Source organism: Curcuma longa, chromosome 18 (assembly GCF_044706935.1).
Source record: "Curcuma longa cultivar G26 ecotype Majalengka, Jawa Barat chromosome 18, ITB_CL_G26_1.1, whole genome shotgun sequence".
Lineage (NCBI taxonomy): Eukaryota > Viridiplantae > Streptophyta > Magnoliopsida > Zingiberales > Zingiberaceae > Curcuma > Curcuma longa.
The window spans coordinates 819134-844205 of record NC_133878.1 but is presented as its reverse complement, the minus strand read 5'-3'; the positions used below and the strand labels follow the sequence as shown (position 1 = coordinate 844205).

Here is a 25072-nt window from a genome sequence, read left to right as displayed (position 1 = left end):
CAAAATTCAATATCTAGGTCAAATCACTCCTAAAGGAGATCAAACTCCTCAAAGAGCAGACTAACTCGAGTTTGATAACCACTCAAGTTTGGGTCGAAATCTCAACTCAAGTCCAATAACTTGAGGAAGAGAATTCTAATCTAAAAAATCAGGTTACCAAACTTAGAGGTTTATTGAAAAAGTTCACTGTCAGATCCAAGGGCCTAAATATGCTTCTTGGGTCTCAACGAGCCGTGTACAACTGAACCAAACTTGGATTCAAATCAAAACACAGTCAGAATAAATCATTCACATCTTTAATTGATCGGAACAAACCTAGAGTTCAAGCATGGGTTCCTAAGTCAAACTTGAGCAATCAAGTTGGTTTAAATCAATATTGGGTCCCCAAGGATTAGATTCACTTCTGACCAGACCTTATCAAGGTCATGATCTAAGAGGAGCCAATAGAAAAATCATCTTAGTTAGATAAATTCTTTTTTCCTTTTGCTTTTGAAATTATAGACTGAACCTAAGTTAGATAAGGGCACAAACTTGACTAATACTTGCTCAACCTAGTACCGGGGGGTGGGGCAAGATGATAGTATGTTAGAAAAGCTTAATTTTGATAGTCAAGTGAGGTAGGGAGTACTTTATTTGGTCTGTTGAGCAAAATGAAATTAACTGAAGCTACCTCACCACATTCTAGACTAGTTAGACTAGAGTTTTTTAATAAATTGACTAGGTATATAATTTTACTAATTAATTTTATCTTAGAAAGTGGTCGTTGCTCCAATATCTAAGAAAGCATCTGTGCCTCGCCACGACCTAGATGTTAAAATCTAAAATGTATACTTAATTGATCAATGGTTAAACTTAAATCTAACTAAGGTCAATCAAGTCTTAGAATTCAAAATTATGTTAATCAAGAATAAAATTGACAAACCATCTCACACAACTCATATAACTAACTAATTAAAAATCTTGAAATGAGTGAAATAAATTTAGGATTTAATTTGAAATTAATTTATTTAATTAATCAATTTAACTAAATTTAATAAATAATATTTAATCAATTAATCTGAAATTAAATGAGTAAAAAATTTCAAACTTAAATTCAAATTGAAAACTTAAATGATGAAAACCTAAATAAGTTAGGCTAAAGTAATTAAACAATTAAATCCTATATTTAAACTTAAATAACTCAATTAAATTCTAAATAAATTAAACTTAATTTAAAAACTTGAAATAATTAATTCAATCTTATCTTAAATAAGTTTAATTAATCCAAACTAAAACAAATTAATCTAAGTTACTTACTTAACTTAAATAAAATCTTAAAGGCAATTATTAATATAACTTTAATTAAATAAGATTTAAACGTAAACTTAATTATTAATTTAATTTTAATTAACTTAACTTAATCTAATCTAATAATCCAAGTAATTTAATTTAACCTAACATTCAATTAATCTAATTAATTTAACTCAATTTTAATTCAAACTAAAATTAATAAACTATCTCAGACAGCCCATCCAAAATTAATTAATAAATAAAATCTTGGCAAAATATAACAAAAATGTTAGGACCTGAGTGAGCTAGAGAGGGGTGAATAGCTCTGATTCGTGTCGATTAAAAGATTTGTGCAATCGAAGACTTCGACGTGCAGAAACAACCACACATAATATTAACACAAGTGGTTTACTTGGTTCACAACCCCCAAGGTTGCTACGTCCAAGGTTAGACCTATCGTTCTATCACCACTAATGAATTTTCTCATTTTCGGATTAAATACAAAGGTGGAGAAATCTCACTTACAATAATTTTACAACAGTTACAATCAAATAGTGAAAATAGAAGAGACAAGATGAAGAAACCTTAAGCATACGACCTCTTCTTTTCACTTCAAGAATGTTGAGATTTGATGCTTGAACACTTGAGAAGATGAGAAGAAATATAGCTAAAAGCATTGTCCAAAACCCACCTCAAACTCCCTTTTAAATAGTCCTCAATCGGGCTAGTTTTTGCACCTTTTTGCCACCGCCAGTTGATTGCTATCACCCAACAATCAATTGTTGTAGGAGATTGACCATTGACTTAGTTGTTGAATGGTCACTAACTCTAGATCAGTGGCTAATATCATCTTGAAATTTGAATGCAATTGATTGTTAGGAATCATCAATCAATTGTTATTCAACAATCGAACTGGCTAGTTGTGTTGGAAGCCTTCTGTTTGCTTGAAACTAGTTACCAATCAATTGCTACATCCCAACAATAAATTGTTGGCCAATAGTATAACTGGTCAGTTGCGTTGGAAGCCTTCTGTTTGCCCAAAATCAACTACCAATCAATTGTTACATCCCAACGATCGATTGCTAGCCAACAATCAAACTGGTTAATTGTATTGGGAGCATTCTATTTGCTTGAAATAATTTATCAATTGATTGTGATCTCACAGCAATCCATTGTTAAGGTTATTGTGCAAAATTTAGCTCAAAAATTGGTTGTTGTGCCTTAGCAATCAATTGTCATGCAAAAACTCTGATTCAATTCGGGGTTTGGCTTAGTAATCGATTGTCATGCCTTAGCAATCAATTGTTGGGAAAACCCATTCCCCATTTAGGATTTAGCTCACTAATTAATTGATAGGTTCCGCCAATCAATTGTTGAATCCTAATCCAGGGTTTCCAAACTTAACCCCTCAACCACAAACCCTCTTTAATTCTATAATGTATCAGTCAATTGTTAGATGCTACCAATCGGCTAATTTACTATTCATGCCTAAATTCACTACCCTTGTCTCACGAATATCTCATGTCAGATGAATCTCCTATTCTTTAAACTTTTGTGCCTAGAACTTCCTCGTCTCCAAATCTTCATCCATCCATGCATTCGATCTCATCACAATCTACTCGAGCTTTCTCCTTCTGTCAAGAATCCAACTCTCGACTTTCTTAAACTTCCATGCCTTGTATTCGGTCTTTCGAACTACAAGGACTTCTCCTTATCAAGAATCTAGCTCTCGACCTTCTTAAATTTCTCTTACCTTACATTCAGTCTCCAGACTTGCAAGGATTTTTTTTACACACTTATCACATTGCAAGGATTTTTTTTGTACACTTATCACATTGCAAGGATTTTTTTTTATACACTTATCACACAAATGAGATCTATATTTTTATCTAAACTTAAATACTCATCAAATATTAAAATTTCACATTCAAGACATGATTGTACTAATAAAAAAGGTCACCTTTACTTGCACAGTTTACCAAATTTGGAGGATGCGAAACCTTGTTACTTTTGAAGGAATTAAATCATGTAGTGGTGGAGCAAGTAGTTCATAAGATTAAAACTATGATTTTAAGAACCTTATTTGTAACGTGCCCTGAGGTCCAAATCTTATATTAGCATTGGATAAGAAGTACATGAAATTGGTCTTTAGAGGATGGGATGAATCATGTAGGTGGCAGCTAGTAATGCAACCTATGATGGGGGTATTACGTGACTATAAGTTGACTATTCAATTGATATATTTTGAATCTCAAAATGGAATAACATTCTAGGAATCTCAAAATGGAATGGTGGCTTCTAAGTATCCTGTACTTTGAATTTATCTGATAAGCGAACTAGAAGAAGATCGTCCACTTCAAAATTTATGGGATAAAGCCCGAACACTTAGATTATCAACTAAATTAGTAAGAGTTAAAAAATAGTAAAATTGAATAATTTTTCATCAATCAATTTTTTTATTTTTTTCTAAATATCTTTTCAAGCAAAGGAGAGTAAAGACGGAAAATTAATAATTCATCATATTTTTCTTGCCAATTTAATAGTTAATTGCCCCTGTAGACAGGCGTAGATGGTTCATGCATGGGTATTGCTGTCAATAGGTATGAGGTTGAATCTCAATAAGGATGAAAATATCCCATCGGTTGCCTCAATAACCTCGTACGACTGTTGTTAAGGGTGAAGTCTCTCATCATTTATCCCCTTCCAAATAGTGAGAGATCATCTTGAAAGGTCCGTTAAGGTGACAATTTCACCTTTTATTGTTAATAGTTAATAATTTAATCAATTTTTCTATTTGTTACCGATATTTTTGTTCATAAATAATAATAAAATAGTTTCCTATATATTCATAATGCAAAATATATTTAGTTAATATATACTGATTTGATAAAGCCAATTTAGTTAATGAGCAATGATACACTACATGAAAAATGTAGTATGAAATTTAACATGATACACTTCATACAGTGGATCTCACATTCATGCAGTGGGGTCCACGTCCATGTAATTGAGTGTGTCATGTTGAGTTTCATGCTACATTTTTCATGTAGCGTATCATTTTATTGTGGTCTCTCATTTACGACTTTTCAACCTAATATATTTTTGTCTATGAAAAGTCTTTACTCTCCTAAAAATTCTAATCTTATATCAAATAAACTATACATTTATTATGTAAACTTAAAAATAATTTAAATGTTACGCAATCATTTAGTGAAGTAATAGATATTATACAAAATAATAATAGATATTACACATAGTAATAGTCTATGTATGTTATGCTTGATCAATAATTTTAATTTATAAGTTTTTACTAATTTTCAATACTGATATTTTAAAAATCTAAAAAATTTAATTTAAACTCTTTTAGAAATGTCCACCTAATTACTATCTCTAATATCCAAAAACCTTCAATACCCAAAACATATGAGAGTGAGCTAGAGATAGGGGTGAATAAAAGTTCGATTAAACCAAATAAACTGATTGAATCGATCGAATTTAAAAATTTAGTTTGGTTATTTTAGAAAATTAGTTTTTTTCTTAAAAAATTGATTAATTCGGTTAATTCAGTTTGATTTTGATTTTAAAATTTTATTCGGTTAAACTGAATAAACCAAATTAATCAAAATAAAAAAATAATTGATAAATTTCTAATTAAGTGAACTTATAATCCTTAACTAATTGATAAATCTCCCATAATACTTTAAAAAATCAGTTATTTCAGTTAATTCAATTTTTGACTAAATTATTTAATATTTTATCGGTTTGGTTTATTTGATTTTTATTTTAAAATAATGTTGGTTCAATTAATTCAAAAAAATTCAATTCTATTTGATTTCGATTAATTCGATTTGGCTTGATTCGATTTTAACTGAATACTCAACCCTAGTTAGAAAGGGAATGAATACATGATACACCTAAATCAAATCTCCTATTTTCATACGTAAACCCAAACAATATAATTGTTAGTAATACAAATACACTTGTATGTATTTAGTTGATTGTGTCAAGATTATAATTACAAAAAATAATAAAGAAAAACAAATTACACAAAGTTAACATATGATTTTATGCAGTTTGAGATCCATCACTTACTCCACAGTAAGCTATATTTAGTGCATTAGCATCAAAGATTCACTATAAACTATCCTTTACAAACCTCTATAACACTTAACCAACAAGTTTTCTCTCAAACAATCGATCACTTTTCCTAAAGATAAAAGTGAAAGACTATAAAAGATTGAAGAGAAATAATGCTTCCAAATGGTTGGGTTTGATAAGATCATTTAATGTGCTTGATAAAAAATTTAATTAGATTTATTTGTATTTTTGATGTGTATATTAAGTGTGCAAGAACTTGATATAGTATACATAGAGCTAGTGAAATGGCTAGTTCAACTAGGTCAAGTTATCTTAGTTTTTTTCGCGATGAATCAAAGACCTAGTACAAGGACTTGGAAGGCAAGGAGAAGGATGCATGAATTCGAGGAGTTTGGTGCTTTTGATGGATCGAAGCTCTAATGCAAGGTGAACTCTAAGGAGGCATAAATGTAGTTAATTTGGAGGTGATGAAAAGGATGAAATAGAATAAATTCAAGAAGTTTGATACATATGAGGGATTGAAAGTCTGACGAGGTGGACTCTAATTAAGGTAAGAAGCTTTGACAAGATTAAAAATAGAGGTATGAAATTTTGAGAGATTGCATGAGTGAAATGTAATATTGTGATTTCTATTTTAAATTTGGTAGTGTAAATTATCTAGTGGCTTGGTTTTGAGCACTATTAGTCTCAGGTTGTAGCCTGCAACTTAGTTCAATCCTGATAGTTTGTGTAGGCTTACGGAAAAGTAAGAAAAGTAGAGGGACCACCAATAAGATTCAAACAATTGGATGGTGAACTCAATCCACTAGAAAGTTCATTCAATTTGGGAGTCAGTTTAATAAATTTGATGAATATAATATTTCTGTTAGTGTAATAGTTGATTAGGAAGTCCATTAAACGTAAGGGTGTAGGAAATGTGAATGGAAATAAAAGTGGCATGGATGAAAATGGACTCTCATTTTACTTGAGAAGTTTAGTCTTGTATTGGGGGATGAGTGACTTTGTGATTGGTTTATATATATTGGATCACAATACTTGAAGTTGTAAATATGTATGGAGAGCTAGAGACTCTCTCTCCTACACAGGTCCGTAAAGGATGTAAATCCAAGGCCTAGATTGCACTGAACTAAGATGACTTATATGTGAGCACGACCTATCCACTTCGAATGTCAAACCAATAAGGGTAAAATTTGTCCAAGCGAATCAACTAATATTTTTTCACCAATCTTCTTTTTGCTACTTGCTCAAGTATGTAACTGATGCATTAATGTATCAATTTGGATGATTAATATTGAATTTATAACCACCGATCTAAAACGGTCGACCATTGATGGTCGACGATTGACATTTCAAGCTAGGCGAGTGAAGGTAGTAATTGGTCATTAATCAACCATTGAATGTTGTCAATGGTTGGTGATCCTATATAAGGCGATCATGACCTTCAACAATGGAGAAGAGAGACACACAATGATGCACTCACTTCCTTCTATATGTCGTGCACTCTGCTCGACAACTCTACATGTGATAGCATTCAAGTACATGCTCAATTCGGCACGAACAACTAGTGCTTGTTGTGTACGTAATATTGTCATTGTATCCTAGGAAATAAACGTCTAGCATGACCTCGAAGCACAACTAAAGGGGACTAATTTGTTTTAAGAAAACTGCGTCAAATGCAAACCTCAGTATCTTTCTCTTCCGACTCGATGCTCTTCGGAGACAACCCACTTAGACTCGACCGACTTAGTAGTCAGATGATGCAACCACTCGGCATCCTATCAACAGCTCAAGTGACTCGGCACTCGGTTAGCTTGCTACTCAAGAGCACTGATGTGAGTTATTTTGGTGGGAATATTTTATTTATATATTTTTATTCCCTTATTTATTGTCACTCACACCCATCAAAATTATTTATTTATTTTATTTACTAAACCCTAACTATCGTCTTAAGTGGTATAGAAAGGTCCGAGTCGTCTCTCTAGGACTCAATGATGTAAGTTTATTCAAGACATATGGTGTGGGGTTTGTTATTGACTTTTATTCATTCCTAACTATTTATAGACGTCTTTTATTCAAATTAAATCCTATAATTTACAATAACAATCAATAATCGTATTTACAACAACCATATACAGAATATATGTATAATAAATAACAATCAACATGATACAATCCTGGTACATGATTACTACAAATGACTAAACATACAAGAGCAACAACAAACTTAAACAAATCACACTAACATACACTTTATACAAATCAAACAACCTATATACGCAATGTCATGTTACATCTAATTCACAATAGTTTACAAACCATTACAATCTACACTTCTCTATTCACACTACAACATAAATCATACAAGCGTTACCCTACGTTCCACAAGTATTACATTTATTACATAACACACTATACATGTATTTTACAAGAGATACAACAACAAATTTAACATATCCACAACAACATGAAATTTATTCATACAAACTCCACATACAACATGCTTTTAATTACAAGACATACAACTAATCGAACATGTATCATACTAAGACACACAAGCATACAACACTCAACCTACATAAACTATACAAGACATGAATCCCTCATACAATCTCAATTCACACGCTTATTCAAATCTACAACCCAATAACACATTATGCTATACAACCAGTACACTCAAAACAATATGAACATGTTCACAACATTTATCACATCCTCAAAGACAATCCAACATAAAGAATTCATTCTAATTTCATCGATAACGCAAATTCAAGTTCAACATGAATTACATTCCTCATACAATACATTAGCTAATGTGCACATGACAACTGGTTCCAATCACTACATATGATCCAATTACACTTGAATTAAAGCCACTTTACAATCATATACTCGTTCTGTTCACAGTTAAAGCCTCACCAAAATTCAATCAAAACATCCAATTCTCAACAAATTCATGCTAACAAAAACTCAACCAAACAGCAAACAATAATCATCCAACAAGATACCCATTTAAAGGAACCAAGGGGTTTTTGATACCATGACAAAACAAACAAGAACAATCAACATTTGAATTAGCTCCGGTTGAATCAACAAACAAGGCAACAAACAGGGGGGATTTTTGAATTTATCAGCTAGCAACAAAAATGGAAACAAAGGGAAAACAAAGCTAGGTTAAAGGGTTAATGGCTTCCCTTTCAATTGGCTCCGATACCAATCAAGGAAAGGAGAAATGGTGGAGATTGATGACTGTGGTGGTGGATGAACGGCGGGTTCCAATCGGCACAGAACAACAATCTCAGCACCTCCGGTTGTTAGCACTCATGGGACGTGTAACGCCCTCCCCTCTCTTACTAGTAAGGAAGACGTTACCAACTTACTTTATCTTAACATACATGCAAGAATTATTTATATGCATAAAATCTAAACTTAATTACAATCTATAGTGCTACCACTCACATTATACGACATTCTTATATGGTTTAATGACCAAATCAAAGTGCACATATCATCAATCTACAATGCAACTTAGTTCTAAGCATGGATAAACAATTTACTACGCATAGACCATTAAATGATCATCAATGCACTCTAACATACGGAAGCAAATAAATAACATGGAAGGGGTCTTATTTCAACTTAAGAATGCAAATTTTAATATTCTTCCGCGGTTCCGTTGCCACACACACCAACGTCCATCCTTGCCGCCTTCTTCTTTAGTTTAGCTTTTCCTTTCCTTTGTCTGCAATAAGAGGAATGCAACTATAAGCGGATAGCTTAGTAAGCACTTTCTAACTCACAAAAACACGAAGAAAAGTACATGTAACTGTTAAAACTTTCATGCTCTTAAAAGAAAATACATGCTTTCTACATTCACAATAACTTGTACTGGGATCCAAGTAACATGTAAATAATGAACTTGCTTAAACTTTTACTTATAAATTTACTTCAAAATACATAATCAACTTCTCTTGGGCCCTAGGCATGGTACCAAAGCGCGCTCCCTAATAGAAACTGGGGTAGCGAGCCACCAGTCCTACGAGGGCAAAGACTTTGGTCTTACCAGGGCCAAGACCTTGGAATTGGTCACCTGGATTTGTTTTACGACAACCTTGGAAGTCGGGTACTAGCCTCTTCAAAGTAAAATAACTTTTTTTTTCTTTTGTACTCATATGCTAGAATGTCTTGGCATTTCTTCAAACACTTGATATGCTTTTTTTTTCATTCTACATGCATATAAATTTAGGTTCTATCATTCCACATGCATATAAATCTAGGTTTTATCATCCCACATGCATATAAATCGAGGTTCTCATGTGTGAAGCGAAAATAACTCTTTAACATTCTACTATAGCAAGGAAGAACTTCGAAAACTACTCTTATTGCAGGTGAGAAGTACTTACCCCTTGTTCTTGTACTTACAACGAACCCTAAGGTCGAAGACTCCGAGAAAACACTAGCGTGTTTATAGAATCCTTGTCGGCATGTCCGAATCCCACCAATAAGGCTCTCTAACTTGCTTCTCTTGACTGCCCACCACAAGGAAGAAGAGGGAAGAAGAAAACCTAGGTTTTCTTCTAATTTCCGCCGCCCAAGGAGAAGGAAAATGAAAAACCCTCGTTTTCTCTCTAACTTAACCTCTTTTATACCCGATGAAAAAAATAAAAAAATAATTTCAGTTTCTAAAATTACTTAATCAAGATTTCGTTTCCTACTTGTTCATGGAACAAATTCTTGAACTCTTGGCTAGTTGAAACAAATTAAGGTGCTCTTTGGTTAGAGGTTTGCGGTTCGAGCCTCGGCTTGGTCCTTTTATGTGGCGATTTTGGTTCTTTTTATAAAAATACCAAATGACCTCCAAAAATTATATTAAAATACTCTAAAAATTTCTAAAAATCTTTAGAATATTTCTATGGCATTTCTAAATATTTTTAAGCACTCGGAATAAGGGAATTTGGGATGTTACAATCGGCGACGCGCGCTAGAGAAATCACCCACAACGGCGAGAACGGAGAGACGAAGGTGACAGAGCTCACCATTTGCTCTTCTTCCCTGCTGAAGTCACAGATAAAGCATCAGAAACAAGGGATGATACCCCATTACCTTGCCCTTTTCCGGTGACAATGGAGGACGAAGACGACGGCTGTGCTATGCTGAAATCATAGATAGAGGCCAAGCTTCCTGTTGAAATCACAGACAGGGAGCTTGGTTATCTCTGGCGCTTCTGGGAGAGCAGAAGAATGAGCTGTCGTCGACTGCCGATGCTGGAGAAATCATTCACAACATCGGATCCAAACAACAGAGGAAAGAAGAAGGATCACTGTCGGAGCTCTCGGCAGAACCCTCTGTGGCATTGATGCTCGACAATCAGAGGTGGATGTGCCGTGCTTTGCGCTGATCAGAAGGAGAAAGAGGACGGCGGGGCGCGCGACGAGGCTCGGGATCGCTGCAAATCGGTGGTGAAGAAGATGTACAGTAGCCACGATTGGGAAGCCATAGTGCTTCCCAATCGCGACTGAGCCTCCCTTCAGCTGTGAACCGGATTCCTTTTTATTCACGCGCTTGAACCCTAACCCAATGAACCAGATGACTCGATGAACCAACGCCGCTTGAATCGATTTTTATTCCAATTAATTTGAACCGGATTGATTGGGCCGAACCAAATTGAATTGCTTGATTCGGCTAAACTGGATTTGGGTTGCATTTTAGCTATATTGGGCTTGCTGGATTTGGGTTGAATGAGCTTATGAATTGAATCAGGAGTGAACCAAACTCAAATTGAACCAAAAGCTTACAAAACTGATTTTAAACCTGATCGAGCCAAATTAAATCTGATTTGAGCCCAACTCGAACCAGGATTGATTTTATTCAAATTGGACCTCCAATTATTATCAATTTCATCCAAATTTCCTGTGAAATAAAATATAACAAATTAATATTCATAAATGCCATGAATTAATGAAAAATAGGATACCCCCCAAAAATTCATCCAGATAAAGAATCAACCCAAAATCCATATTTATGATAAAAATTATAATTAAAATAGTCCAATCTAATCCCAATTTACCCCGACAAATAGTCAGTTATCAAATCCCCCACACTTATTCTTTCACATCTCATGAAAATAAACTAATATACATTATTTTCCACCGTAACAATATCAATCAAATTAAAAAGTTGCAACAACAAGTTAAATAAGAGTGCCAAATTTTAGAAATTCAAACAATCCAGAATTCAATTCATACATGGATCAATAAAATAGCAATTTTAATCTACCCAAAATAAATTGAGAATGATGACTAAAAAGACCTCACAGGATAAATAATGTGTGGTCGCTCATCCTCATAATCAAGTAAAAAATGGAGCTCTCTCAAGCTACTTATGGATCATGCACTACCATAGGTTTGCTCTTCTTCTAATCTCCACCACTATCATATGCATAAAATCACACAATTCATAAAGGTTTATATACAAAAGAATAAAGAATAACGAATAAGGAATAAAAAATAGGAAGAAAACAATGTATGGAAGAGAAAAATAAAGATAATAAATACAAGTGGGAGAAATGGGAAATATGATATACTTCATAGAGTCAATAAAATTATGCCCAATAGATATCAAACTAAGCTAGTGTGGGGTGAGTTAATAGCAAGAAAACAACTCCTATGATTCTTCTACACTCTAAAATGTCTACCATAAAACTCAAGAGGAGAAATAAGAATTACAAAAACTTACTACCAACTATTCCAATAATTTCACCAACTCAAACCTTTATTTTTATTTTTATTTTTATTTTCATTTATTTATTATTTTTTTTCATTTTTCAAAAAAGAACCAAACTCTCTTTTTTTTTCTCATTTTGTTTTTTTTCTTTTCTATTTTTTCTATTTTTTTCTTTTCTTTTCATTTTTTCTTTTTCTTTCTTTTTGTTTTTTTTCTTTTTTTTTACCTATCTAAAAATGTAATGAAACAAAAAATAAAAATACAACAAGAAAATAAAAGGCAACAAAATAAAACAAATAGTCTGTCGATGGTGAACTATCTACTCACACCCCCACACTTAAATTTTTGTCCGTCCCGGGCAAAACTCTCATCTCAGCATTCAGAGTTCCCACATCCAATGAAAGAATGAAAGAGACGATAGGAAAAAGAAATGGCAACAAGAGATGGATTATTCGATAACCTATACTAAATAGAAAGAATGAATGAATACAAGAATAAAAGAAGAACCTTCATAAAATTATGCAACCTCATGGTAATGTGGCCTTGACAGAATCAAAGCAAGTTCTAGCATAACATTTACCCTAAGTGCTACACAACAAATAAAAAATCAGGCTCAGTTCTCACTAGGTATAAACAAGTGATCATCTCAACTATTTAAGATAAAATCCATCACTAAATTGTATCCTCACGCAATCCAAGAACGCTTTCATGTCTATGAATTTCTAAAACCCGACAAACTTAGATAACTAAGTTATCACAATTCCTAAGATGATTGAGTCATGCAGGGGAAAAATTTGTTATGAAAGAATGATAAATAACTAAATATACACATCCTAAACTAAATTATTAAATATATACACATCCTAAGCTAAGAAGGAATGATAACAATTATATACATCCTAAAATAAACTAAACAATGAAATATATACAAACAAATAAAACAAATAATAAAGAATATCAATAAACATCCTACTAAACAAAAAAAAGAAGGGGTGAGTATTCGGTTAAAACTGAACCGAACCGAACCGAATAAACCGATTTTTTTTTCAAACCAACCGAATCGATCGAATTTCCCAATAAAAACCGAACAAACCAAACCGATATTTTATCGATTAATTCGGTTTTCAACCGAATTAACCGAATTAACCGATTTTTTTTAAATATTATAAAAATTTTACTAATAAATTAGAGATTTATATATTTATTTACTTTAAATTTATAAATTATTTTTTTAATTTAATTAATTCGGTTAATTCGGTTTAACCGAATAAGAAAATTTAAAATCGAAACCGAACCTAATTAACCGAATTAACCGATTTTTAAAAAAAAATAACCGAACTTCCGAAATAACCGAATCGAATTAAAATTTTGATTCGGTTCGATCGGTTTATTCGGTTTAACCGAATTTTTGTTCACCCCTACTTCCAATGCATCATTGACCTAAGTAATCAGGTATCATTTTGTGAACTTGGTATCTCAGTATCTGTAGCTTGTTTTGCACTTAGGGATTCATCAGTATCTGTAGCTTGTTTTGCACTTAGGGATTCATCCTGAAAAGAATTCGCAATTAGGGAAAAAAAATTGATAGCTAGATGATGAGTTGAGTCTCTCTATCAATTCTGGCGAGATCATTAACCTTGATGCAGACATATACGTAAAAGAGATCCAACTGTGAACGTAGAACTTCAGTGACCCAACTACCATCCCTGTCTAATGGCCATGGAGCGGACAGTTCCCAATTTATCTGCCGTGAACTCATCAGTCTCTCTGTAGTGCACCAAGCAATGATCAATTTCCACAAAACTAAATTCATGACGAGCAAGATCCATAATTGTTTTCTTGTTCAATAGTTTTGAGTAACTGATGAGCGAGATCTGAAAGAATATATGAATAGCAAATAGTACAAGAATTGATCTCAATGACTCAGATAGAGACTCAGGTTCAAACACTTGCCAAAAGTCCAAACAAGCAGGAAACAAGCTTGAGGGAAAATGACAGTCCTGAAAATGATTGGGTGCATCAAATTTTGTTGACTAAAAATGACAGCCAAACATCCCTGATTCTCAAAGAATGTATCAGATCAGAAACCGTTGTCACCTCAGGCAAAATCCAATGAACCACCCGTTAACAAATAAACGACATACATTATCATCACAATAGCTAGAATGCTTTCTTAGCTGATATGCTAACATGCATAGAAGCTTAGTTGAAAGAATGACAAGTAGTATTTGTCTGAACTCATGAATAAATGATTTCGATTAGACTACCACAACCAGCAACAATTTTTTGTTTTTTTTTTAACTCATGATACACTCAAAGGAAATTTGAAGATAGAGACAATTTATGACATTGCTAGAAGTGTAGATGTAGTAAATCATGTGGAATTATGGCACTTTCCACTCTCTTCCAATACTTCTTTTGTCCTTCTCGATTTTTTGTTCACATGTAGTGAACCAAAGAATATCAAATCATTCTGAAGAACCAATTGGAGAATTAATAATATAAACAAGTAAAAACTGACCCAGCGTATGCAGTTTTATATTCCATAGTACAACGCGCCTTAACAAATGCAATCGATGAATTGGAGGATCAAAAGTGATCTGCGTTAATAAAAAATGAGTTAGTAATAATACAACTTTCTTTTATTTCCTAAAATGCAATGAAATCCATGCCAAACATACCAAAATATATGCTCCTTTATCCTTGAGGACCATGACAGAGATTTCATATCGTACCGACGTTTGTTAAATGACCAATAGTTAGTTAAATTTATTACTATAATTGGGCAACACCTTTACCTTCCAACCTCCTTCAACAGTTGAGTTGCAACAGAAATATCATCCTCTCCACACTACATCAAACTAGGGGTGAGTATTCGGTTAAAATCGAACCGAATCGAATAAACCGAAAATCGAATAAACCGATTTTTTTCGAACCAACTGAACCGATCGAATTTCCCAATAAAAACCGAACAAACCGAACCGATATTTTATCGGTTAATTCGGTTTTCGACTGAATTAACTGAATTAACCGAATTTTTTTAAATATTATAAAAAATTTACTAATAAATTAGAGATTTATATATTTATTTACTTAAAATTTATACATTATTTTTTTAATTTAATTAATTCGGTTTAACCGAATAAGAAAATTTAAAACCGAAACCGAACCGAATTAACCGAATTTTTTTAAAAAAATAACCGAACTTCCGAAATAACCGAACCGAATTAAAAATTCGATTCGGTTTGATCGGTTTATTCGGTTTAATCGAATTTTTGCTCACCCCTACATGAAACCATCTTCTACTATCAGCTTACAAAACAAGAAAAGCTTGAGTCGCGATACACTCACCATTAAAGTATCAAGAGTTCCTGCAGAAGGTAGTTCAAATTTTAACCTTGTATACTTGAAACAATCCCAGGATAAAGTGATAATTGCATGAGTACCTTTATTAATAACAGCATCAAATGAACCAGACTCAAAAGGACTCATATCTCGTACATCCATTTTGATATCTGTTGATGTAATCAAGAAGCAGCATGCATCACATAAGAACTTTATCTACCTAACGACAAATAAAGACTAAAATATGTGATGAGAATATCATCACCCAATGAAAAAGTTTGTGGGCAAAAAATAGTAGAGCAAGCTATCATAGATTAGAGAGCATACACTTGAGCGCTGGTTTATCACCATACTTCGCCTGCATAGTTTCTATCAGCACAGATGATATATCTATGTTGACGACGTCACTACAAAAATAATCATAAATAACGACCGATTCCAAATCGGTCGCTAATTTAACGACTAATTTTTAATTTCGGTCGTTATTTAGCGACCGAATATAATTCGGTCGTTAATTAGCGACCGAAATTAATTCGGTCACTAATTAGCGACCGAAGTTAAAAATCGATCGATTTTAAAATCGGTCGCTAATTTAGCGACCGATTTTAATTTAGTCGCTAATTTTATAGTTGGATAGCAAGAGAAAAATTTTAACGAATCATAATGACCGACTCAAAATTCGGTGATTAACATTTACCGACCGAACTACGCTTCGGTCACTATTTTAGCGACCGAATCTGCAGAAACCGAATAAATCGAAAACCGAATAAACCGATTTTTTCGAACCAACCGAACCAACCGAATTTCCCAATAAAAACCGAACAAACCGAACCGATATTTTATCGGTTAATTCGGTTTTCGACCGAATTAACCGAATTAACAGATTTTTTTTAAATATTATAAAAAAATTACTAATAAATTAGAGATTTATATATTTATTTACTTAAAATTTATAAATTATTTTTTTTAATTTAATTAATTCGGTTAATTCGGTTAATTCGGTTTAACCGAATAAGAAAATTTAAAACCGAAACCGAACCGAATTAACCGATTTTTTTAAAAAAAATAACCGAACTTCCGAAATAACCGAACCGAATTAAAAATTCGATTCGGTTTGATCGGTTTATTCGGTTTAACTGAATTTTTGCTCACCCCTACATGAAACCATCTTCTACTATCAGCTTACAAAACAAGAAAAGCTTGAGTCGCGATACACTCACCATTAAAGTATCAAGAGTTCCTGCAGAAGGTAGTTCAAATTTTAACCTTGTATACTTGAAACAATCCAAGGATAAAGTGATAATTGCATGAGTACCTTTATTAATAACAGCATCAAATGAACCAGACTCGAAAGGACTCATATCTCGTACATCCATTTTGATATCTGTTGATGTAATCAAGAAGCAGCATGCATCACATAAGAACTTTATCTACCTAACGACAAATAAAGACTAAAATATGTGATGAGAATATCATCACCCAATGAAAAAGTTTGTGGGCTAAAAATAGTAGAGCAAGCTATCATAGATTAGAGAGCATACACTTGAGCGCTGGTTTATCACCATACTTCGCCTGCATAGTTTCTATCAGCACAGATGATATATCTATGTTGACGACGTCACTACAAAAATAATCATAAATAACGACCGATTCCAAATCGGTCGCTAATTTAACGACTAATTTTTAATTTCGGTCGTTATTTAGCGACCGAATATAATTCGGTCGTTAATTAGCGATCGAAATTAATTCGGTCGCTAATTAGCGACCGAAGTTAAAAATCGATCGATTTTAAAATCGGTCGCTAATTTAGCGACCGATTTTAATTTAGTCGCTAATTTTATAGTTGGATAGCAAGAGAAAAATTTTAACGAATCATAATGACCGACTCAAAATTCGGTGATTAACATTTACCGACCGAACTACGCTTCGGTCACTATTTTAGCGACCGAATCTGCAGAAACCGAATAAACCGAAAACCGAATAAATCGATTTTTTCGAACCAACCGAATTTCCCAATAAAAACCGAACAAACCGAACCGATATTTTATCGGTTAATTCAGTTTTCGACCGAATTAACCGAATTAACAGAATTTTTTTAAATATTATAAAAAATTTACTAATAAATTAGAGATTTATATATTTATTTACTTAAAATTTATAAATTATTTTTTTTTAATTTAATTAATTCGGTTTATTCGGTTTAACCGAATAAGAAAATTTAAAACCGAAACCGAACCGAACCGAATTAACCGATTTTTTTTAAAAAAATAACCGAACTTCCGAAATAACCGAACCGAATTAAAAATTCGATTCGGTTTGATCGGTTTATTCGATTTAACCGAATTTTTGCTCACCCCTACATGAAACCATCTTCTACTATCAGCTTACAAAACAAGAAAAGCTTGAGTCACGATACACTCACCATTAAGTATCAAGAGTTCCTGCAGAAGGTAGTTCAAATTTTAACCTTGTATACTTGAAACAATCCAAGGATAAAGTGATAATTGCATGAGTACCTTTATTAATAACAACATCAAATGAACCAGACTCGAAAGAACTCATATCTCGTACATCCATTTTGATATCTGTTGATGTAATCAAGAAGCAGCATGCATCACATAAGAACTTTATCTACCTAACGACAAATAAAGACTAAAATATGTGATGAGAATATCATCACCCAATGAAAAAGTTTGTGGGCTAAAAATAGTAGAGCAAGCTATCATAGATTAGAGAGCATACACTTGAGCGCTGGTTTATCACCATACTTCGCCTGCATAGTTTCTATCAGCACAGATGATATATCTATGTTGACGACGTCACTACAAAAATAATCATAAATAACGACCGATTCCAAATCGATCGCTAATTTAACGATTGATTTTTAATTTCGGTCGTTATTTAGCGACCGAATATAATTCGGTCGTTAATTAGCGACCGAAGTTAAAAATCGATCGATTTTAAAATCGGTCGCTAATTTAGCGACCGATTTTAATTTAGTCGCTAATTTTATAGTTGGATAGCAAGAGAAAAATTTTAACGAATCATAATGACCGACTCAAAATTCGGTGATTAACATTTACCGACCGAACTACGCTTCGGTCACTATTTTAGCGACCGAATCTGCAGAAACCGAATAAACCGAAAACCGAATAAACCGATTTTTTCGAACCAACCGAACCAACCGAATTTCCCAATAAAAACCGAACAAACCGAACCGATATTTTATCGGTTAATTCGGTTTTCGACCGGATTAACCGAATTAACAGAATTTTTTTAAATATTATAAAAAATTTACTAATAAATTAGAGATTTATATATTTATTTACTTAAAATTTATAAATTATTTTTTTAATTTAATTAATTCGGTTTATTCGGTTTAACCGAATAAGAAAATTTAAAACCGAAACCGAACCGAATTAACCGATTTTTTTTAAAAAAATAACCGAACTTCCGAAATAACCGAACCGAATTAAAAATTCGATTCGGTTTGATCGGTTTATTCGGTTTAACTGAATTTTTGCTCACCCCTACATGAAACCATCTTCTACTATCAGCTTACAAAATAAGAAAAGCTTGAGTCGCGATACACTCACCATTAAAGTATCAAGAGTTCCTGCAGAAGGTAGTTTAAATTTTAACCTTGTATACTTGAAACAATCCAAGGATAAAGTGATAATTGCATGAGTACCTTTATTAATAACAGCATCAAATGAACCAGACTCGAAAGGACTCATATCTCGTACGTCCATTTTGATATCTGTTGATGTAATCAAGAAGCAGCATGCATCACATAAGAACTTTATCTACCTAACGACAAATAAAGACTAAAATATATGATGAGAATATCATCACCCAATGAAGAAGTTTGTGGGCTAAAAATAGTAGAGCAAGCTATCATAGATTAGAGAGCATACACTTGAGCGCTGGTTTATCAACATACTTCGCCTGCATAGTTTCTATCAGCACAGATGATATATCAATGTTGACGACGTCACTACAAAAATAATCATAAATAACGACCGATTCCAAATCGGTCGCTAATTTAACGACTGATTTTTAATTTCGATCGTTATTTAGCGACCGAATATAATTCGGTCGTTAATTAGCGACCGAAATTAATTCGGTCGCTAATTAGCGACCGAAATTAATTCGGTCGCTAATTAGCGACCGAAGTTTAAAATCGATCGATTTTAAAATCGGTCGCTAATTTAGCGACCGATTTTAATTTAGTCGCTAATTTTATAGTTGGATAGCAAGAGAAAAATTTTAACGAATCATAATGACCGACTCAAAATTCGGTGATTAACATTTACTGACCGAACTACGCTTCGGTCACTATTTTAGCGACCGAATCTGCAGAAACACAATTCAGTTGCTAAAATAGCGACTGAACTGCAGTTCGGTCGCTAATTAGCGAATGAAATGCAGTCGCTAAAATAGCGCCTGAACCCAAATCTCTCCGAACTCTCGATCTACTCCTCCGGTGCGTTTTCCAGCATGATCTCCTTCACTTCGATTTTTCTTTTTTCTGTTGGCGCGGTGCGGTGGCGGCGGGCTGGTGCCCAACTCGCGCGGTCCCACCCGAGCCTGGGGCTGGTGGTGCGCCAACCGCCTGTCTGGTGGGGCGGCCGGCCGCTGGGTCTTTTGACGCGGTCGGCCGCCGGGCTGTTGGTGCGGTCGAACACGGATCTGATGACGCGGTAGCAGGGGCTGGTGGCGCTGTTAACCTCTTGGTAGGCTGGGTCAACATGAGCAAGTTTGATAGTGAAGCTGTCTGGTACTTGTATGAATTGGAAGATTAATACTGGTGTGATATTCCATTGTGCAATTGTTTGTTCTTGTTTTTAGTTTTTCCACACTTGAAAGACTGTGTGTTGTTTTTACAGATAGGAAAAATTGTGCTGGATCATGTTGATGAGCGGGCCTTAGGGCTTCATCTTATTTATTCTACTTGGTTACTGTTCAAGATATCAAGTGACACTGCGTTCTTCAACACACTGTTGGAACTGTTAGTTGGCATCAAGGAAACCTATTTGGTACTGCATTTTCATCTTATTTATTCTACTTGATTTTCTTCCTAAGTAAGCCCATTTCTATTTTTGGTACTGCATTTTCATTTCTTATAATTCATTATTATCTAGTCTCATTATTTATGAGTTGTCTAATTTGCACCTGCTGGCAGGTATCTGATGTAGTTTATTACAACTCTTATTCTAGTCAAGAATAATCACTGATCAGCCCTTCCAAGTCAATCCCAGTCTTTTACAATTCCAATTTGAGATGTGTACCAAATTAAAATAGTTAACTGTACACTTTTCAGGTATGTTTGTATACCAATTGTGATGTTTTCCTTCCTTCACTTGTCATCCACACTGTTGCTGTGTTTGATAGGTCATCAACATTTGTGCTTGTGTTGTGCATTAAGTTTTATCCATCTTGCTGGCTGTTGCTTGGATTATGTGACAGATTTATTTTTTGTGTTGCTGTTTTCCTGTGTATCATATGACCACTCTTTGTTTCAGATGAAAGAAAGTGAAGAAATTGTATGGGCATCCGCCGTTAGTTGTTTATTCTATTTTGTGTGTGATAATGTAAAAATAGTAAGGAGCAGACTTGCTGGTCTTGACATAAGGGTGAGAACACTTGAACATCAGGTTTTCTTGATTACAGGCATCTCATTAAAGTTAAGTCATTATCATCTTTGGTTTCTTGCTGTAGGTTATTAAGACCAATCTGGACAGCAATGAATATTCATGGGCAGAGGTAGTTCATTGATAGAACATGTTCTATCAAACTTCAAATGATCCTCCAAAGGATGCTCTGCATATTTCCAAGTTTCTTGTTTAACAGATGTACTGTTATTCTAGTTCAGACCTTGATCTTTAATATGGATATATTGTTGAACCTTGTATGAAATTTACAATACCCTAGTATTGTGAATAATCTTGATGATGTTATTATATCAATGCATTCAACTCAACTTCGATTTTATTATGAAGTGTTTTTATCAATAAATTTCCAAGTCTTGCTTCATTAATGGCTATATCATGCTTCCATCTCTGTCACTACTGATTGGTCCTCTCCAGTTTGGGAGCCAATACTATATTGATGTCTTTGAAAAACAGTTCTTTGCTGGTGACGATTCAGATACGGAGTCTCCTCCTAGAGGTAGGTATTTGCTGCTTCCATATCTCTGTATATGTCAAATTATTCAACATATAGTCTTTTGATTAACAGGTCCACTAGTCATCCCCTGATGCGGCTTCATCCCAAGATGTAATCATGGACGACACTCTCTCTAGTGGGATCCATTTGTTGAACAAACAATTGTTATGGCCTGGAATGTCCATTGTCACCGCTGCTGTATGGGGGTTGAATACAAGGTTACTAAAATTGAGATTGTCACAGAGAACTACAAGCCAGTGAAGGACGACAAAGAAAAATGTATTGTAAGAAAGCTTTATAGGACTGAGTTTGTCGGAGTTGTGTGTGAGAAAATCTTAAGCTTTATAGGGACTGAGTTGGTCGGAGTTGTGTGTGAGAAAATAAGATTGTTATTTTCTGTTTAATCATTTTATTTTAAAAAATTTTCTTGTATGAACAAGTTTGTCTTTCAATAAGAAATTAATTTTTTTATCATTTATATAAATTTGTGATATGTATTTTAAATGTGAATTGTAAATATAGCTTGTATGAGAAAGATTTTAATATGAGTTGTAGGGAAATATAATCATTGGATTTTGATTAATTTTTAAAATAGTAACGATGAAATTAGCGACTGAATTGGAATTCGGTCGCTAATTTTAGCGACGGAATTAGAATTCGGTCGTTAAAATTAACGACCGAATTAGAATTCGGTCGTTAAAATTAGCGACCGAAATGAAATTCGGTCACTAAATCGAATTACGACGGTATTTTTTACGCTTTTTTTTCGGTTGCTAATCGGTCGCTAAATCCGATTAACGACCGATTTAGCGATCGAAATTTCGGTCGCTAATCGGTATTATTTTTGTAGTGCGTCTTGGTAACCAGCATCAATCATGTCCTCACCAAGTGCTGTTAGAATTTGAGTATCAACTTTAACAAGCTAATCATTGTCAAGAAAGCAATATTTGTAAATACATCAAGGATTGATGAGGCACCTAGGGATGAATAATTGAACTCAAAAAGATCAATAAAATTTTAACAGCAACATATGATCATGATTTTATAACTGATGCCAATAGTGAACCTATAACACTACTCGGTAACTAATCTCTAAGTTATGAAATTTTGTTGCCAATAGTTCTATTAGTTCCTTATCTAAAATGCAATAAGTACATACAAATCACTAAACAAGTTACAATAAAATCTTAAGGATTGATCGGAGATCTAGGAATAACTGATTGAAATTCTAAAAGGTCAACGGTAATCTTCAACAGGAACATATTGGTCATGATTTTATAAGTGATACCAACACTGAACTCAATACAACTCGTAGCTAATTTGTATCTTGTGAAAGTTTGTTGCCAATAGTTTTACTCTGTTCTTATCTAAAATGCAATAAATATATCAATGGTTCAAGAGAACAATCAACTAAGCAGCTCAACTAGGAATGAGAACTTTTTTTTCGAACCAACCGAATCGACCGAATTTTCCAATAAAAACTGAACAAATCGAACCGATATTTTATCGGTTAATTCGGATTTTCGACCGAATTAACCGAATTAACCGAATTTTTTTAAATATTATAAAATTTTTATTAATAAATTAGAGATTTATATATTTATTTACTTAAAATTTATAAATTATTTTTTTATTTAATTAATTCAGTTTATTCGGTTTAACCGAATAAGAAAATTTAAAATCAAAATCGAACCGAATTAACCGATTTTTTTTAAAAAAAATAATCGAACTTCCGAAATAACCGAACCGAATTCTGACAACGACGTTTGGGCAGGCGACGTTTGCGCAGGCTGCGCCGCCGCTGGCACTTGGGGGCCGGAGGCGATCTCCGCTGGTTTTTTTTATCTCCGTTTTTTGGTAGGCTTCTCGAGCTGTTTGGACCCGGCGATGTAGTTTTCTTGAGTTCTTTGGTGTTCTGTCAACGCCAACGCCAACTTTACCTCTACTTGCTTCAACTGGAGTTGCAGTTGCCTTCTCTCTTCCACGAGGGTGTCGATCTCTTCAGGCGCGGCAGTTTTGCCTTTTTCTTCCGCCATCAAAAACTTCGGGTGAGCAGTTTTGTCCTTTTCTTCCGCCATCAAGAACTCCAGGTGACCATTCTTCTTCCCGAGGGTGAGTATTCAGTTAAAATCGAATCGAACCGAACCGAATAAATCAAAAATTGAATAAACCGATTTTTTTCGAACCAACCGAATCGACCGAATTTCCCAATAAAAATCGAACAAATCGAACCGATATTTTATCGGTTAATTCGGTTTTCGACCGAATTAACCGAATTTTTTTAAATATTATAAAAATTTTATTAATAAATTAGAGATTTATATATTTATTTACTTAAAATTTATAAATTATTTTTTTTATTTAATTAATTCGGTTTAACCGAATAAGAAAATTTAAAATCAAAATCGAACCGAATTAACCGATTTTTTTTAAAAAAAATAACCGAACTTCCGAAATAACCGAACCGAATTCTGACAACGACGTTTGGGCAGGCGACGTTTGCGCAGGCTGCGCCGCCGCTGGCACTTGGGGGCCGGAGGCGATCTCCGCTGGTTTTTTTTCTCGATCTCCGTTTTTTCTTGGTAGGCTTCTATACCGAGCTGTATTTACCGGGTATACCCGGCGATGTAGTTTTCTTGAGTTCTTTGGTGTTCTGTCAACGCCAACGCCAACTTTACCTCAACGCCAACGCCAACTTTACTTGCTTCAACTGGAGTTGCAGTTGCCTTCTCTCTTCCACGAGGGTGTCGATCTCTTCAGGCGCGGCAGTTTTGCCTTTTTCTTCCGCCATCAAAAACTTCGGGTGAGCAGTTTTGCCCTTTTCTTCCGCCATCAAGAACTCCAGGTGAGCATTCTTCTTCCCGAGGGTGAGTATTCAGTTAAAACCGAATCGAACCGAACCGAATAAATCAAAAATCAAATAAACCGATTTTTTTCGAACCAACCGAATCGACCGAATTTCCCAATAAAAACCGAACAAATCGAACCGATATTTTATCGGTTAATTCGGTTTTCGACCGAATTAACCGAATTAACCAAATTTTTTTAAATATTATAAAAATTTTATTAATAAATTAGAGATTTATATATTTATTTACTTAAAATTTATAAATTATTTTTTTTATTTAATTAATTCGGTTTATTCGGTTTAACCGAATAAGAAAATTTAAAATCGAAATCGAACCGAATTAACCGATTTTTTTTAAAAAAAATAACCGAACTTCCGAAATAACCGAACCGAATTCTGACAACGACGTTTGGGCAGGCGACGTTTGCGCAGGCTGCGCCGCCGCTGGCACTTGGGGGCCGGAGGCGATCTCCGCTGGTTTTTTTTATCTCCGTTTTTTGGTAGGCTTCTCGAGCTGTTTGGACCCGGCGATGTAGTTTTCTTGAGTTCTTTGGTGTTCTGTCAACGCCAACGCCAACTTTACCTCTACTTGCTTCAACTGGAGTTGCAGTTGCCTTCTCTCTT

General features: G+C 33.9%; 1 protein-coding gene across 1 annotated transcript; it reads right to left on the bottom strand.

The window, feature by feature from the left end:
* Positions 1 to 13535: 13535 nt before the first annotated feature.
* On the bottom strand, positions 13536 to 17010 carry LOC141812311 (uncharacterized). Its single transcript, XM_074700353.1, has 11 exons — positions 16974 to 17010; positions 16748 to 16816; positions 16591 to 16672; positions 15760 to 15839; positions 15534 to 15602; positions 15439 to 15458; positions 14886 to 14938; positions 14769 to 14799; positions 14609 to 14687; positions 13724 to 13854; positions 13536 to 13637 (listed from the first exon to the last, which is right to left on the bottom strand). The coding sequence occupies exons 1-11, from the start codon at positions 17008 to 17010 to the stop codon at positions 13536 to 13538; spliced, it is 753 nt and encodes a 250-aa protein (XP_074556454.1).
* Between the last annotated feature and the right edge of the window lie 8062 nt (positions 17011 to 25072).

Excerpts from the sequence above, each read along its gene's own strand:
- LOC141812311 (XM_074700353.1), bottom strand. The coding sequence starts at position 17,010 with ATGCAGGCGAAGTATGGTGATAAACCAGCGCTCAAGT. Across the intron at positions 16,673-16,747 it reads TGATGCTGTTATTAATAAAG|GAACTCTTGATACTTTAATG; the intron begins GTACTCATGCAA and ends TACCTTCTGCAG. Across the intron at positions 15,603-15,759 it reads TGATAAACCAGCGCTCAAGT|ATATCAAAATGGATGTACGA; the intron begins GTATGCTCTCTA and ends TTACATCAACAG.